General features: G+C 45.9%; 1 protein-coding gene across 2 annotated transcripts in view; it reads left to right on the top strand.

Moving 5' to 3' along the window:
- Window positions 1–15917, top strand: part of PRKCB (protein kinase C beta) — a 209744-nt gene that overhangs the window by 170995 nt on the left and 22832 nt on the right. The window contains exon 17 of one of the 2 annotated variants that reach the window (XM_030211559.1): window positions 13113–15105. The exons of the other annotated variant lie outside the window; for it this stretch is intronic. Within the exon in view, the coding sequence (XP_030067419.1) occupies window positions 13113–13271 (159 nt within the window). The 3' untranslated portion in view covers window positions 13272–15105. Of the gene's footprint in view, window positions 1–13112; window positions 15106–15917 lie in introns of those variants that run through there. 2 annotated transcript variants of the gene reach the window in all.

Genomic DNA, 15917 nt, shown 5'->3' with positions numbered 1-15917 from the left:
GCGCATCTCTCTCCTGTCAGGTCTTGGTACTGCATATACACAAGTGTCTGCATTATAGATGTTTCTGTACTACAAATGAACACACGTGTCTTGTGAGATTTGCTGTGACCTGGCGTGGAACTGTATTGTGGTCTCTTAAAGGTACAGTACTCTGTCTGTGTGTACGTCAGTGTTCTGTATGTGTGTCTGCACAGTCAGTGCACATCGATACCTGCACTGCCTTTTCTGCACAGTCTGTGTCTGGAGGGGGAGGGTATCATGTGCTTTTACAAGACGAACCACAAGAATTAGGAACTCTTCTGGAGAATCCTAAACAGCCTGTGAATTTAAATTTAAACCCGGGATGCTGCTGGACAGAATGGTGAAGAAATCTCCAAACAGAGAAAGGGAGAACGAATGAGGTCAAGGTGCACCATGCCAACTTCTCGGAACTTTGTTGATTTGTGGAAAAAAGCATTTGCCCTCACATACACATGCACGCTTCCGTGCACACTCTCTCTCACATACATGTACACACTTGCACACGTGCTCTCTCTTTCATATACACACAAATGCACACGCTCTCTTTCTCACTCTCTCATACACACACTCACTTGTTCTTTCACACACACACAGCTTTGCTCACTCTCTCTCTCACATACACACACTCACTCTTAAAGATAAACACAAGCATGCACGCTCCCGCTCTCTCACACTCACACTGTCTTAAAGATACACAAGCATGCTCCCTCTTTCTCTCTCTCACACACACACACGCTCTGTCTCTCACACAGATAAACACAAGTGCACTGCTTCTCTCTCACTTTCTCACAGATAAACACAAGCGTGCACACTCTCTCTCTCTCTCTCTCACTGTCACACACACACTTGCACTCTCTCTTGCTCTCTCTTGCTCACAGATAAGCACAAGTGCACTGCTTCTCTCTCACTTTCTCACAGATAAACACAAGCGTGCACACTCTCTCTCTCACACACACTCGCTTCCCCTCTCTCTCGCTGTCACACACACACTTGCACTCTCTCTCACTCTCTCTTGCTCACAGATAAACACAAGTGCACTCCCTCTTTCTCTCTCTGTCATATATTTGATATTTGCCCCTTTTATGGCAGATGTTGGCCGCAGCAGTGAGAAATATGAACTGAGAATTCCCTTCAGCTATAAGGACATTAATTGATGTAGGGTGAAAAAGTTAAGATTTTCTTTTAAGATCCCTCACAGATCTTCTGATGTGAGTATATGATTGTGACACAGGATCTCATTGATTGGCAGAATGTACATTCTCTACCTGCCTTGCTGGTGATGGAGGGATATTGCACAAGAGTCATCGTGACATGTCAGATTGCATTGCAGCCTTTTGCTGACATCAAGGTCTGACGTAGGAGGGTCCTCTGCTACACACTGTTTCCTGTAAATAGCAGCATGTAACACCCTATTATCCAGCCCCACTAATGACCACTGCCAAACAGCCTGTGAAATCTCTGTTTACTCTTTCATGTGATTGACTGAATTTTAAGGCTGTTCAGTCCCACTGTGGATCATTTGGGCTGGAACTTTAGTTTCTAGTCTTACAGCTGGACCCAGCTGGACCAAGACTGTTGCGGACTAAGGGACAGCACATACCGGTGAGGTTAATGATGAAACTCCAGCCCTAGTAGCAGGGCCCATTGCAAGCATCCTTTCCCACATATGACTGCACTGTGAAGGTCAGGTGGGTTCCTGCTTCCTGGTCACAGTATTAATGAGTAACGGAGAGGTAGCACGTAGGAGTGGACCCTTCCAGGACTAATAAGGGTATAGCACTATTAAAGAAATTATTCCATAAATGCGAGGTCTAAAATACCTAAGCAACTTTCCTACTGCTGGTCAGTGCTGCCTGCCTGAATACAGGCCTCCCCCTTCCACACCACCCCCCACTGAGGTGCTGCACAGTTATGGCCCTAGGTAATGGATAAATCTGCAGACATGCAGAGTCCAGGAGCGCTCTGAGTGCCTCTCTCAGATGGGAAATCCTCTGTTTCTTCTCTGTTCATGTTCTGCCTGGCCATGCGTCTGGAAATGAGAGGAGATGATTAATGCTTCTGTGGATATCGCAGCAATTCTGCTTGATTAACCTTTATTAGAATGACTGGAGCTAGACGTTGCTTCACACTTGGGCTCTCTCTGCTCTGCAAACAACCCTTTCACTTTGACATTGAGACGTGTTCTTTGGTTCTCCTGTCAGTTTCTTCCGCAGCCTTCAGACATTCTCTGATCACCCTGAGGCTGCTGGAAGGGGGATATGCAACATAGTCTGGGGATTGGTGACTGGAAGCCCTCTGTGTGTGTGAGTACCTTGCAATAGACCGATAGTTATGTTTACACACACACACACACACACTGGGAGTCATTTTAAGAAGATTTTTTCTCTTAAAAGAGGTTCCATAAAATTGCACAACTGCTTATGTGTGTCAAACATTTGCACAGGGAAGTTATAAATCTATTTTAATGAACTGTGGAGGTGAAATTCTGATGTATGCACATTATTGTATGTGCGTATGTTGAGTATTCCAGAAAATATACAACATTTTTGAAGCAGGTGTAAATTTCTGCTTTGGCATTTTTCTTTACTGGCTCTAGATTTGGGGGCCTGTTTTATAAATGGACATAGACAACTCTCACCATTATAAAAGAGGAACATTGTGGTCTCCTCACGTAGGTCAGACAGAGAAGTAGCGTGATGATCAAAACTCTTCCAATGACACCAGGGAGACGAATGATGTCATATACGCTTTATTCCATAAATAAGTTGATGTTAAAAATGACTACTCGACACGGAACTGTGTTTCGACTCAAGTGCCTTCCTCGGGAGTCTGTGTATATATGACAGAGCTCAAATGTAGCAAATGATGCCCCACAAAATGCTAAGAGTGGATAAAGTCTTTAAGAAGACTTTCAATCCCAAAAAAACGCCAGAGTTGTCGTCTGCCTGAACTGCGGTGCAAATTGTTATTTAAACAGTCCGCTGTTTTGACATCTAGAGATCAATATTCCTTTTAGAGTAATTTGCACCGCAGTTCAGGCAGAAGACAACTCTGGCGTTTTTTGGGATTGAAAGTCTTGATAAAGACTTTATCCACTCTTAGCACTTTGTGGGTCATCATTTGCTACATTTGAGCTCTGTCATATATACACAGACTCCTGAAGGAAGGCACTTGAGCCGAAACACAGTGCCGTGTCGAGTCGTCATTTTTAACATCAACTTATTTATGGAATAAAGCGTATATGACATTCGTCTCCCTGGTATCATGAAAGAGTTTTATTGATAACGCTACTCCTCTGTCTGACCCGTTTCATTCATAGTGAATCATGTTCCTCCACCTTGGTGGTTGACCTCTATAGCATCCTCATGTAAGCATCCAATTAAAAAAAAGTACACTCACAGTGTGTATATGTGTGTGTGTGTGTGTATATATCTAAATCTACAGGGTGTGTGTGTATATGTATGTATGTATATATAAATATATATATATAATCAGATAGGGAGTGTCGTATGAGTGTGTAAATCTGCAGTGTGTATTTGTTTGTGTGTATGTATATATATATATATATATATATATATATATATATATATATATATATATACAGTGGGGGAAATAAGTATTTGATCCCTTGCTGATTTTGTAAGTTTGCCCACTGACAAAGACATGAGCAGCCCATAATTGAAGGGTAGGTTATTGGTAACAGTGAGAGATAGCACATCACAAATTAAATCCGGAAAATCACATTGTGGAAAGTATATGAATTTATTTGCATTCTGCAGAGGGAAATAAGTATTTGATCCCCCACCAACCAGTAAGAGATCTGGCCCCTGCAGACCAGGTAGATGCTCCAAATCAACTCGTTACCTGCATGACAGACAGCTGTCGGCAATGGTCACCTGTATGAAAGACACCTGTCCACAGACTCAGTGAATCAGTCAGACTCTAACCTCTACAAAATGGCCAAGAGCAAGGAGCTGTCTAAGGATGTCAGGGACAAGATCATACACCTGCACAAGGCTGGAATGGGCTACAAAACCATCAGTAAGACGCTGGGCGAGAAGGAGACAACTGTTGGTGCCATAGTAAGAAAATGGAAGAAGTACAAAATGACTGTCAATCGACAAAGATCTGGGGCTCCACGCAAAATCTCACCTCGTGGGGTATCCTTGATCATGAGGAAGGTTAGAAATCAGCCTACAACTACAAGGGGGGAACTTGTCAATGATCTCAAGGCAGCTGGGACCACTGTCACCACGAAAACCATTGGTAACACATTACGACATAACGGATTGCAATCCTGCAGTGCCCGCAAGGTCCCCCTGCTCCGGAAGGCACATGTGACGGCCCGTCTGAAGTTTGCCAGTGAACACCTGGATGATGCCGAGAGTGATTGGGAGAAGGTGCTGTGGTCAGATGAGACAAAAATTGAGCTCTTTGGCATGAACTCAACTCGCCGTGTTTGGAGGAAGAGAAATGCTGCCTATGACCCAAAGAACACCGTCCCCACTGTCAAGCATGGAGGTGGAAATGTTATGTTTTGGGGGTGTTTCTCTGCTAAGGGCACAGGACTACTTCACCGCATCAATGGGAGAATGGATGGGGCCATGTACCGTACAATTCTGAGTGACAACCTCCTTCCCTCCGCCAGGGCCTTAAAAATGGGTCGTGGCTGGGTCTTCCAGCACGACAATGACCCAAAACATACAGCCAAGGCAACAAAGGAGTGGCTCAGGAAGAAGCACATTAGGGTCATGGAGTGGCCTAGCCAGTCACCAGACCTTAATCCCATTGAAAACTTATGGAGGGAGCTGAAGCTGCGAGTTGCCAAGCGACAGCCCAGAACTCTTAATGATTTAGAGATGATCTGCAAAGAGGAGTGGACCAAAATTCCTCCTGACATGTGTGCAAACCTCATCATCAACTACAGAAGACGTCTGACCGCTGTGCTTGCCAACAAGGGTTTTGCCACCAAGTATTAGGTCTTGTTTGCCAGAGGGATTAAATACTTATTTCCCTCTGCAGAATGCAAATAAATTCATATACTTTCCACAATGTGATTTTCCGGATTTAATTTGTGATGTGCTATCTCTCACTGTTACCAATAACCTACCCTTCAATTATGGGCTGCTCATGTCTTTGTCAGTGGGCAAACTTACAAAATCAGCAAGGGATCAAATACTTATTTCCCCCACTGTATATAAACTAGTAAAAAAGGCCCGTTTCAGTAGGCAATGAAACAGGCGCTAGCAAGGTAATCCCCCACCCTCCCTCGCTGTCTCGCTCTGTCCCCTCCGAGACCCATGCCCCCTCCCTCCCTTCTGAGTTCCAGACCCCCCCCCTCCCTTCCAGTTCAAGGCTCCCTCACTCCCCTCCCACCGAGTTACAGACTCCCCCCTCCCTCCGATTTCAACACCCCCCTCCGCGTTACTGACCCCTGGACCCCCTGCCGCAACCCTCTCGACCCCCCCCTTCCACCAAAAACCCTCCCCCGCCGCGTACCTGTGCTGACAGGAGACCCCAACCCCCAATAGGCGAAGTCCTCTTCTCGTCTGCACCGGCGTTGCTTACTGAATGGTCTGATCAAGTTTCTGTGCGTGCGTCTGATGTCAGACGCACGCACAGAAACTTGATCAGATCATTCAGCAAGCAACGCCATGGCACCTGAGAAGAGGACTTCAGCTGTTGGGGGTTGGGGTCCCCTGTCAGCACGTGTACATGACGGAGTTGGCTCGCGCTGCTATGTTGTGATTGGGCACTGTCGCTGCTGACGCACCCAGAAGTGGGAGACGTCATCATTTCAGGAGATGGATACAGAAACACGAATGCCTCAAGGCTTATGTCCACGCAGTCAGCTTCAGAACGTTGGAGGTGCGTTTTATTATATAGGATAATATCAGTAGGGAGTGTGTGTGTACCCTCCAAGATAATTAATGGACGGCTTCCTAAAGGAAAAGTCCATAGACCGTTATTAAATGGACTTGGGGAAAATCCACTATTTCTGGGATAAGCAGTATAAAATGTTTTCTACTTTTTTGGGATCTTGCCAGGTACTTGTGACCTGGATTGGCCACTGTTGGAAACAGGATGCTGGGCTCGATGGACCTTTGGTCTTTCCCAGTATGGCAATACTTATGTACTTATGCCTTGTAAATGTCTTCACACCCTCAAATGCATTAGTTTGTTTCACTGATCCACACAACATATGTTCCATTTTCAACATGACAGAACAATTATAGATATATTCAAAAAGTGAAGCGGAATAAGAATCCAAACAGTCTGCATTGCATAAGTATTCACACCCATTGACTCATTCGTTGGTGGAAGAAGTCCTGTTTGCATTAACAACAACTGTAAAGCATTTAAAATTTAATTATATTTTAAATTCAATATTCTGCTTCACCAAAAAGTGCAAATATTTTCCAGGCCTTGAAAACTCCATGGATGATACCCCTCAGACTTGAAAGAGCCAAGAAAAATGGGCAAAACCTGGCTCATCCCACTGGCCGACCTTGGAGATGAAATTACAGGAGTATCAGGCATTAATCCTAAAGGAGCCCCAATGTGGTGGGGGGGGGGGGGGGACGTATGGATTTGAAAATATCATCATTAGTCTATAAACGTTTGCATCTTCCCGTTTGCAGAATTTGGTGAAGTTCTAGTCCAATACTATCCATAGGGCAAACTGCCAATTCATTAGAAAATTGTCACTTTATCAGCTCACATGCATTTGAAAGTGTTCAAAACTATCACTACTAAAATCCACAAACAAACCTGTTAGTATTTTGTCGTAAGGTCTTGTTTCTCCACTATCTATTTTTTTGCTTTCTGTGGATTAGTAGTTATCGAGACCGCTTTCAAGTGCATGTATTTCTGATAATGTGATGATTTCCTAGTGAAATATTATTCCCCTTGTCATAATCTAACATCCTGTTGGCAAGACTTGGTGGTGACTAAGATCGAGCAGATTCAAGGCTGGCTAAGATACAGAAATGAGCTCCTTGTTTCTTTTCGCCACTCTTTCCAATATCGTCCCTTTTGAAATTAGAACTGAGCTCTGCTACCGTCATTTGAGGGAGCTTTTAAAAGCTCGGATGTTCAGCCACATTTCTTAATAAGATGTGTATTTTATCACAGACTTTGCTCTTTCTAATTTTGCTTTTACATTAATATTGTGGTTGAATCAGATTTCCTGTTGGATTCAGGACTTCACCACTGGAGAACATTTCTTTTCTTCTTGCTGAGCCACTCGCTCCATTTTTGCTCTTGCATTGTCCTGCGGAAAGGTGAATCTTCTCCCCAGTCCAAGGTCTGGACCAAAGATCTGTCTAGAGGTTGCATCACCTGTGTTGCCTTCGTTCTTTACTATAGGGATGGTGTTAGCTGAGTAATGGGTGGTTTCTTTTACACCAAACATACAGTTCAACAGAGACATCAAAAAATTCCTTTTTTCAATCATCAAACCAAAGAAGCTTCTGCCACATGTGCAAATGGCCCCTAAAGTGTCTCTGTGCAAACTCTAGGTAATATAGTTTCTCTTCAGCAGTGGCCTCCTTCTTGCCACCCACCCTACAGGCCACGTCCATGGAATAATCTTGAAACTGAACAGTCGACATTTTACTCTGTCTCAGCCGGGGACCTCTAGTTCTTTTCAAGTAACTTTAGGTCTCACGGTGACCTTCCTCAACAGTGTCCTTAGCCCCACTGCTTGGACGTGCTTAAATACTATGCTCCCAGTATTATCTGTGTTTTCTAATTAGTTACCATGTACTTCCGCCTCACGGGCAGCAACTGGAGAGACTGAATGGCAGGCTGTCACTGGCTAATGGGATCACAAGGGTAGCAACATGGCACAGCCACCAATCTTCACTGCCACCTACAAAGCCAGAAAGAGATCCGCACACAGTCAAAAAGTGAATCCTTCTGTCCACAGCCACCTTTACTGCAGGCCTTATACTGTATATCCTGCCAGCAGTGACGGAATCACGAGAAGCCGTACGGAATTATTTCTGCCTGTTTGATAACTCGGATATATATGATGGAAGCTTGCAGAGCCCCCCACCTGTTCTACACCTGCTTCGTGGTAAAGCAGTGCGTGTGCAGTTTCAGTGCCCCCACCTGTTTTGTTACTGTTCTCCGGTGGAGCGATCAATTTATGTGCTTTGTCTGTTTACAAGGGCAGTTTGCACTTCTACCATCAGTGCAGCCCCTGTGTTTTGGTGACACTGTGTGTCTACGTGTATATGAATCTGTCTTGCACTGCTACTGCCTGTGGTGAGGTAGTGTGTTTGTGTGTCTTGTGAATTGGAGGACAGCTCCTATTCTGGGGATAAACGGAGGGTCTTTGTTTCTTGTCTGTTAGACCTGGTGTCTTTCTATGGGGAGTGTGGGGAGGGGATCCACCTTGTTTCACAACATGTGCATTTCTTCAAAGCGCTGAATAGATAAACTAGTTAAAAATTGACTAGCGTGATGTTACTTTTAATCTGTTAAGACGTTTTCTCAGAATTAGTTGCGAAACGTGGCTTCTCAGCCCTCTCCCGCAGGTGCACCTAGCAGCCGGGTTTTCAACTTCACCACAATGAATATGCATGAGAGAGAGATTTGCATTTAGCCAAGATCCACCAGACACAGCGCTTTTTTTCTTCAGCACCTAAACTATTCAGAGTGAAACTCTCCCTGAAGTCCAGAATTAAAACCTGGCTATTCCAACAAGCTTATACCACCCAATTTAGGGCGGTCCAGGTTGTGCTTTTCTCCTGTCCCTTGTAATAACCTGGTTGTGCTTTTCTCCTGTTATCTGCTTTTTGTTGACTTGTCTGCCTGGATTCTTTCCTTTCTACCTATGTTGTTCTTTTCACTGTTTATGTAGTCTGTGCCAGTGGCATAGATACGGGGCCTGGCCCCCCCCCCCAAATTGGCTCTGGGGCCCCCGGTTTCGCTGGTGGGGGTCCCCAACCACCGCTAGCTAAAGTGTTTGTCCTGCGCTGGTCTAACGTTACCTGGTGCCCTGTCCTGTTTTCAGTCACTGTGCACAGCGACTGCTCAGTTTCATTAAAACAAGCGTGTACAGTGACTGAAAACAAAACAGTGCGGGACAAACACTTTAGCTGGCAGGGGTTGGGGACCCATGCCAGCCAAGGTACCTTCACGGTGGGGGGGGGGGGGTGAAGGCGGCAGGGAGGTGAAAGCGGCGGCAGGAGGGTGGCAGCGGGGAGATGGTAGCAACCGCGGGGGGAGGGCAGAAGGGTGGCGGGAGAGCGGTGGCGGGCCAAAATGTGCCCCCCCCCACCTTGGGATCTTGCCCCCCTCCCATTGAGGTCTAGCTACACCCCTGGTCTGTGCACTACTTTGTCCTGCTGAAGCGGTGTAGTAATTTCAAATAAATGAATTTGCCAATGTATTTCATGCACATTCATTGTGGCAATCCGGAAAACCTGACTGGCAAGGTGTGCCTGCAGGAGAGGACTGAAGCACTGATCTAACATACCCCTAAGATGTAGTAGTTCTGCTAAATATTCTGAATGTATAGATAAGGGTTAGAGAAATCCAGAGGAGCTTAAAGATGATTAATAAAACGTTTACTACCGAGAGTAAGTCACTTGCGTGTTGTCATAGGGAGCGGCTGGGACTGGCAGGGAGAAAGGAGGAGGTGTAGGGGGCAGAAGGACATGTGGAACAGATCTGATGGGGAGGGTGGGCACAGGTAGAGATGGTGGCAGGGTGGAAAAACAAAAAAAAAGGGGGGGATAACCTTTGCACAAAGCAAAAGCAGCAGACAAACAGCAAAGGTGACAACAAAAGTCCCAAAACCAATGGTGAGGTGCAGAATTTTATAGATTAGGGTATAATTGACTCAACATGAGCCATGTTTCTTCCGTAAGGCCTGCCTCAAGAGTCGATACCAGAAAATGACACAACGGACTAATCATACGTAATGAGAATAAATACTGCACAGATTTCACTTATCTAAAGATACTGAGAAGCAGCTCAATCATTTCGCTGCGTATGCCTTGTAGCGCTATAGAAATGCTAAATAGTAGTAGTAGTAGTAGTAGTAGTAGGGCACAGAGGGGTGTCTAGGACCCCTGGTCATAGGACAGGCAAAGTGTCTCAGAACACTGCCCATAAATATTTCTCTCAGGGAATGTGAATTTCCTGGCTGCAGTTTCCCCGTGACCTCCAGACTCTGCTCTCTGGTTTCACAAGGAGTGATGCAGTTTACTGTCTGATGAGACAGCCTGAGAAAACCATTTCAGATCAGAAACTGGCATGAGAAGACCGGGCCAGGGGCGTAGCCAGACACCCACATTTGGGTGGGCCTGGGCCCAAGATGGGTGGGCAGAACTCCGCCCTGTCCCACAAGTGATTGCCTGCATGCCATATGGTCTCTCAAACATCCCCCGTACCCCGCATATCTTTTAAATAGCAGATTTTCCCCGGCAGCGAGGAGCAACTAATACACACTGCTCATGTTGGCCCCACACCCTTCCCTCTGATGCAACTTCCTGTTTCCGCATAGGTGGGAATACATCAGAGGGAAGGCTGGTATGCAGTTGTTGGGAGTTTTCGGCTGGTGGGGCTTGGGGATACCTGCCAGGCACACCATAGGTGTACTGCTACTGGGTGGGCCCAGGCCCACCCTTGGCTACGCCACTGGAAGACCCACCCTTTGTTCGTAATGTGTGGCTCCATTGTCTTTCCCCGCATGACCCGTTTAACCAGTACGTCGAAAGATAAGATCCAACAGGTTACAAGACAGCAATGGCTCTGAAAAATGTAATCTGGTTACATTTATTAAAACTGTGCAACCTTTATTTCAACAAATGCAAGTTAAAGATAGTAAAATGGGGAGAGGGAAGGAGTACAGTACAGGAGGGCGGAGGATAAATTACAGGGCAGATGTATCCCAGGAAGGGGAGGGACACATTTTAGGCAGTGTATGTAAGGGAGGGAGAGGATGTCCTGTGGTCTGCATTGTATTTAGAAGGAGGAACGGGGGGGGGGGGGGGGGGGGGGGCAAATTCTGCCCTGCAGTAGATCATTTTCATTTGGAAGAATTTACACAGCCCATTTGGTGTGAAGTGAAGGTGTTTTATAAGCAAATGGGCCATATGGCAAATATTTTTCAGTCTTCTAAGCCACAAAAAAAGCACTGAAAAATAAACACCTTTTCATTTTAATGTGCTTCATTATGTACAATTTTAACTTATAACTAGTCAGTGTGAAAAAATGCAATCAAGATCTAAAAGTGTGTACTTCTAGTTGTACTTCCATTTGAAATGCCATGTAGGGCTGGTAGGGGGAGGGACAACCAGGGCAATTGCCCCAGGGACGACCCAAGGCCATCTAATGCCCCAGTCCTCAGGGCATAGTGAGCCAGTCAGGTTTTCAGAATATCCACAATGAATATGCCTGAGATTGTTTTTCATAGTAACATAGTAGATGACGGCAGATAAAGACCTGTATGGTCCATCCAGTCTGTCCAACAAGAGACACTCATAGGTGTGATGTGATACTACATACGTATACTTGATCTTGATCTTGATTTGTCATTGCCATGTTCAGGACGCAGACCATAGAAGTCTGCCCAGCACTGGCTTTATTTCTTCAATTATTGGTTTTGCCATCTAATCACTGCTAAGTTTGTCTGGTTCCGTGTCTTCTATACAGGGTTCCTTTGTGCTTATCCTTTGCATTTTTTAAATTCTGTTGCTGTTTTCATCTCCATCATCTCCCGCAGGAGGACATTCTAGGCATCTACTGCCCTATCCGTGAAAAAGTACTTCCTGACTCGGCCCCGCTAAATGTCCTCTAGTTCTACCATCTTCCAATCTCTGGAAAAGGTTATGGGAAGGTGATAGAAGTACCTATGAAATCATTGTGGATATCCTGAAAACCCAACTGGCTGGGTGTGCCCCAAGGAACAGGATGAGTTCCATTGCTCTAGGCATACCTTCATCTCCATTTTGACCAGTATCTCTCCTTCCCCCTCTTCCCCTCTGTACCATGTCTAGAATTTTTCCTTTCCACTCTACTGTGTCCAGCATCTATCCTTCCCCTTTTCTCTGTTCAGCTTCTCTTCTTGCCCCTCTTTCCCACCGTCCGTGTCTAGCGTCTCTCCCTCCTCTTTCCAGTGCCACCTCAAAAATGGCAACGCCCTGGCCAGCACATCCCAGAATGCACTGGGCAGAGCAGGGCAACGCCATTTTGGTCTCAAAGGTAGGGGGAGGGGTTTGGGGCTGCTAGTCCACCAGACCTCCAGCCCTTTCTTTTGTCATAGGGTGTCGGGGTAAGGGGGCACTAGATCATTGGGTCATCTTCAGTCGGTGGGGGTGGGGGTGGGCGCCAGGTCAGGTCTTGCTAGACCGAGCCAGGCGGGTCTGCTCTGTTGGGGGGAGGGGTGGTCTGGAGAATCCACTGGACCTCCAGCCCCTTGGAATGTTTGACAGGTCCAGGCTTTTTTTTTTTTTTTTTTTTTACACAATCCTCCCACAGAAGTACCCCTATGATCAGAGCTAATAGCATGCCTAAATTTGCATGCTATTAACTCAGATCATATGTGTGTTAATGCCCCGCCCTGTTCCCATGCTAATTTTAGAGCGCTATTTGGAACAGCGCAAGGTTCCGATCATCTGCACCTTCGTACTGAGAAAAACGCAAAATGTGCTGTTTGCTTCGATGTGCCCTGCAGAGTTGTAAGGGAGTGGGGTCTGCCCTGCTCAGATCTCGCTAGTAATTTCTTTTCTCATTCTTCATCGCATGTCTGGCTGCAGCGGCTCTCCATGCCACCTTGCACGTCGCTGCAGCTCATAATGGCACATTATTCTTTCAGCATTTCTTTCACTGCAGAAATTGCAGTGCTAAGTTTGAACTAGATGTGGTTGCATGTTTCTCCTTCCCTCCCACCTTCCTTCCCTGTCTTCTGCTCTTCTCCAGCTTTTCTCATATCTCTCCCTTCTAGCTCTCCCAAAACTCTTCTCACTTTTTCCTCATCTGCTCTTAATCCCCCCCTCCCCATTTTCTTCACCTCTTCTTTCCCATTTTTGTTCTGTTCTCCACCCACCATAAGGTTTTTGTTTCCCTTCTCATAGTGTGGCCGAAATGCTGAGAACTTCGACCGGTTTTTCACCCGCCATCCTCCAGTGTTAACACCTCCTGACCAGGAAGTCATCAACAACATTGACCAGTCAGAATTCGAGGGATTTTCCTTTGTTAACTCTGAGTTTTTTAAAACTGAAGTCAAGAGCTAAAGCCTTTGCACAAGTCTCATTCCCTTCCATTCATCGTTCGCTGGCAGGTGTGTAATGATGTCCTTGTGATACCTGCACTGAAAAACCTGTGTGCATACAGATGGGGCTTCTGGCTGGTACTAGAGTGACCATATTTTGGGGCTGTTGTGGTGCTGGGAGAGGGTAAAAGCAGTCAATGGCCTGATGCAGTGAGGTTCTCAGAGAAAAGTGTTCCTGCCTCACTGCAGAACTAGGATACTTGGGCCTGACAAGATGTGTCTGAGGAGCCCAGCTCTGCGTGGCCAGTATCCTACTCTGTACTTCCAGATAAGACGGCACAGGTTTCACCCACCCTGGAAAGGGTTTTTTTACTGTCTGCTTTCAAGTAAGTACGTTCTTCTGCAAAACCTGAATGTGAATAATGTAAAGGATACCTCTTAGAAGTGGGTGAGAATAGTAAAGCAATACTGAGGCCCTCCACTGCTGTCTGAATGTTTTTTCCGCGCTCAAATACCCTCTAGAGCAGAGCTCGCTAAACTCTGCAGCCACGACTTCACATCGTTTGACCTCAAAGTATGTGACCCCCAGTGATGTCCTGTATGGCACCAGCTCAGGTCGTGTGACCCCAATTGGGGGTCCCGACCCACAGTTTCAGAAGTTCTGCTCTAGAGAAAGGGTTTCATTATTTTTCGAGGATTACTGTAGATGAGAATTTCTTGTTCTTCCTGTGAACTAGTCTTCCAAGACAACCTGAGTCTGAGTTTATTAATACAGCAGGAAATTTGAGTCTAACTTCGATCTCCGTTTTGCACGTGAGTGGCACTACAGAGTAGCACAGTCCTGCCTCAGTACAAGAGACTCATGGAGCAGGGTGGGCTTCCTTCCCACTCAATACACCTTGCACAAATAACACTTCCTCCAGTGAGCTTGGAACTTGTGGCCAGTTCACGTCTGCTCACTCTTTCTGACATAGCGTCACTAATGGTCACTTTGTCAGAGGGACCAGAATCCTTCAGGCATTCTCAGGTGGACCCACTGCAGAGGTCTGTTAACTGCTGAGCCACAACTTGTCTTTTTGGTGCAGATGGAAACAAGTCCAAAGTTCAGATGTGTTCTGTCTCGAATTGGCATCGTTTGAGCAGCAGGACGATGCAGAGAGAGACACATCCTGAACTGTGAACTCTTGCATGGATAGACAAGCCTGGAAAAGACGTGTAGACATACTAGAGAGTTCCTGTTTACACAGTTCCTTTTGCATCGGAGAAAGGGGCTTTTAATGGTGGTAAAGGAGAATTCTAGGCATTAAGTTTGGTCCTGTTTTATACATGCTATGCAGAAATATAAGAAGCGTGCATGTCACTCTCCTCCTCCTGATCTTCCCAGACAGTGCCAAGGTACCAGCTATTCCTCAGAGTGTCACATTGCTCTGAGAGTAGGGTAAGTTTCAGTAAGAAGTGTTCTCCTTGTCCTTTTCACCACTGCTGCAGGTGTTTCTTTGTAATAGTGACTGAATTCCTGGGTGCAGCTCACTGTAGGGACATACCGGTCCCGTGCATCGGACTAGAGAGGGGGCAGACATACAGCTCAGCAGTGTGGAGGTGGTGAGACCCTCTTTGAATGCTTTGAAATACCAGGTCACTCTAGTAAACACCAGACCCCCACGGCATGTTTTCCACCAGCTCATGTCACTTTTTCTTTTCTTGTTCTAATGCCAAAACTTTAAATTTACTTTGTTATGTATCCTTTGCATAAGAAATGTCAAATGTTTTACATGGTTATAAGAAGGACTTGATTACAATTTTGGGTAAAACAGTATTGTGAGCTCTGAATAAAGCGGTAAAGATGTTTGTGTTAAGTCGCATTCTTTGAGTCATGTTGCGGGATTCTTGACTTGTCTCCTTTATGCTGCAAGGAGATCCCAGAGCCTTACAGTCAGTTTTAGCGTTAGACTGACTGACTTTTGCTCTCTTTTCTCTTTATGGTATTAATCTCACTCTAAATTCATTGCTGATGTAGCTAAAGGCCTGATATGCAAGGAAGAAGGAAATGTTATTTTAAGTAGTGCCGTTCCCCCTCCCCCACCCCACCCTAACCCCCTCCACTTCTCACACTTCCCCACTATTTCAGTTAATAAACCCTAAAAATAAAGATTATTGAGCACAGTACACACGGCACCTTGTTACAGAACTAACTCAATGTGATGAGTTTGTGAGGTCTCTGCTCCCTTCAGCAGCTCAGTTGTACCAGCAGAGGGGTGTGAGATGCCTTATTCAGAGCTGTAAAGGGTTATGTTGTGAAGTGTTTGGGGAGGGGGGGGAGGGAACAGGGGCTGATATGTCTGCAGAGAAGTGAGAAAACCGAGGGGGGAGACAGTGCAATTTATGATTACAAAATCCTCTGGTAGTGGAGGAAGCAGCCAGCCTTCCTCTCACATTGTCTTTGCTTCAAAGGTGTGATCGGTTGCATTTAGTGTGTGTTACACGAAGGGGTACTTGAGTCCTCTGGTCATTCATTCAGCCATCTGGACTAGGAAAATATTCCTGCACCTCGCCCAGTTGCAGATATGCCTTGTGGTGTGGAGGAGTAGCCTAATAGTTAGTGCAGTAGGCTTTGGTCCTGGTAACCTGAGTTCAGTTCCCACTGCAGCTGATTGTGACCTTGGGCAAG

The sequence above is a fragment of the Microcaecilia unicolor genome, chromosome 8, assembly GCF_901765095.1.
Source record: "Microcaecilia unicolor chromosome 8, aMicUni1.1, whole genome shotgun sequence".
NCBI classification, from domain to species: Eukaryota; Metazoa; Chordata; class Amphibia; order Gymnophiona; family Siphonopidae; genus Microcaecilia; species Microcaecilia unicolor.
This window is presented reverse-complemented; position numbering and strand designations above follow the sequence as displayed.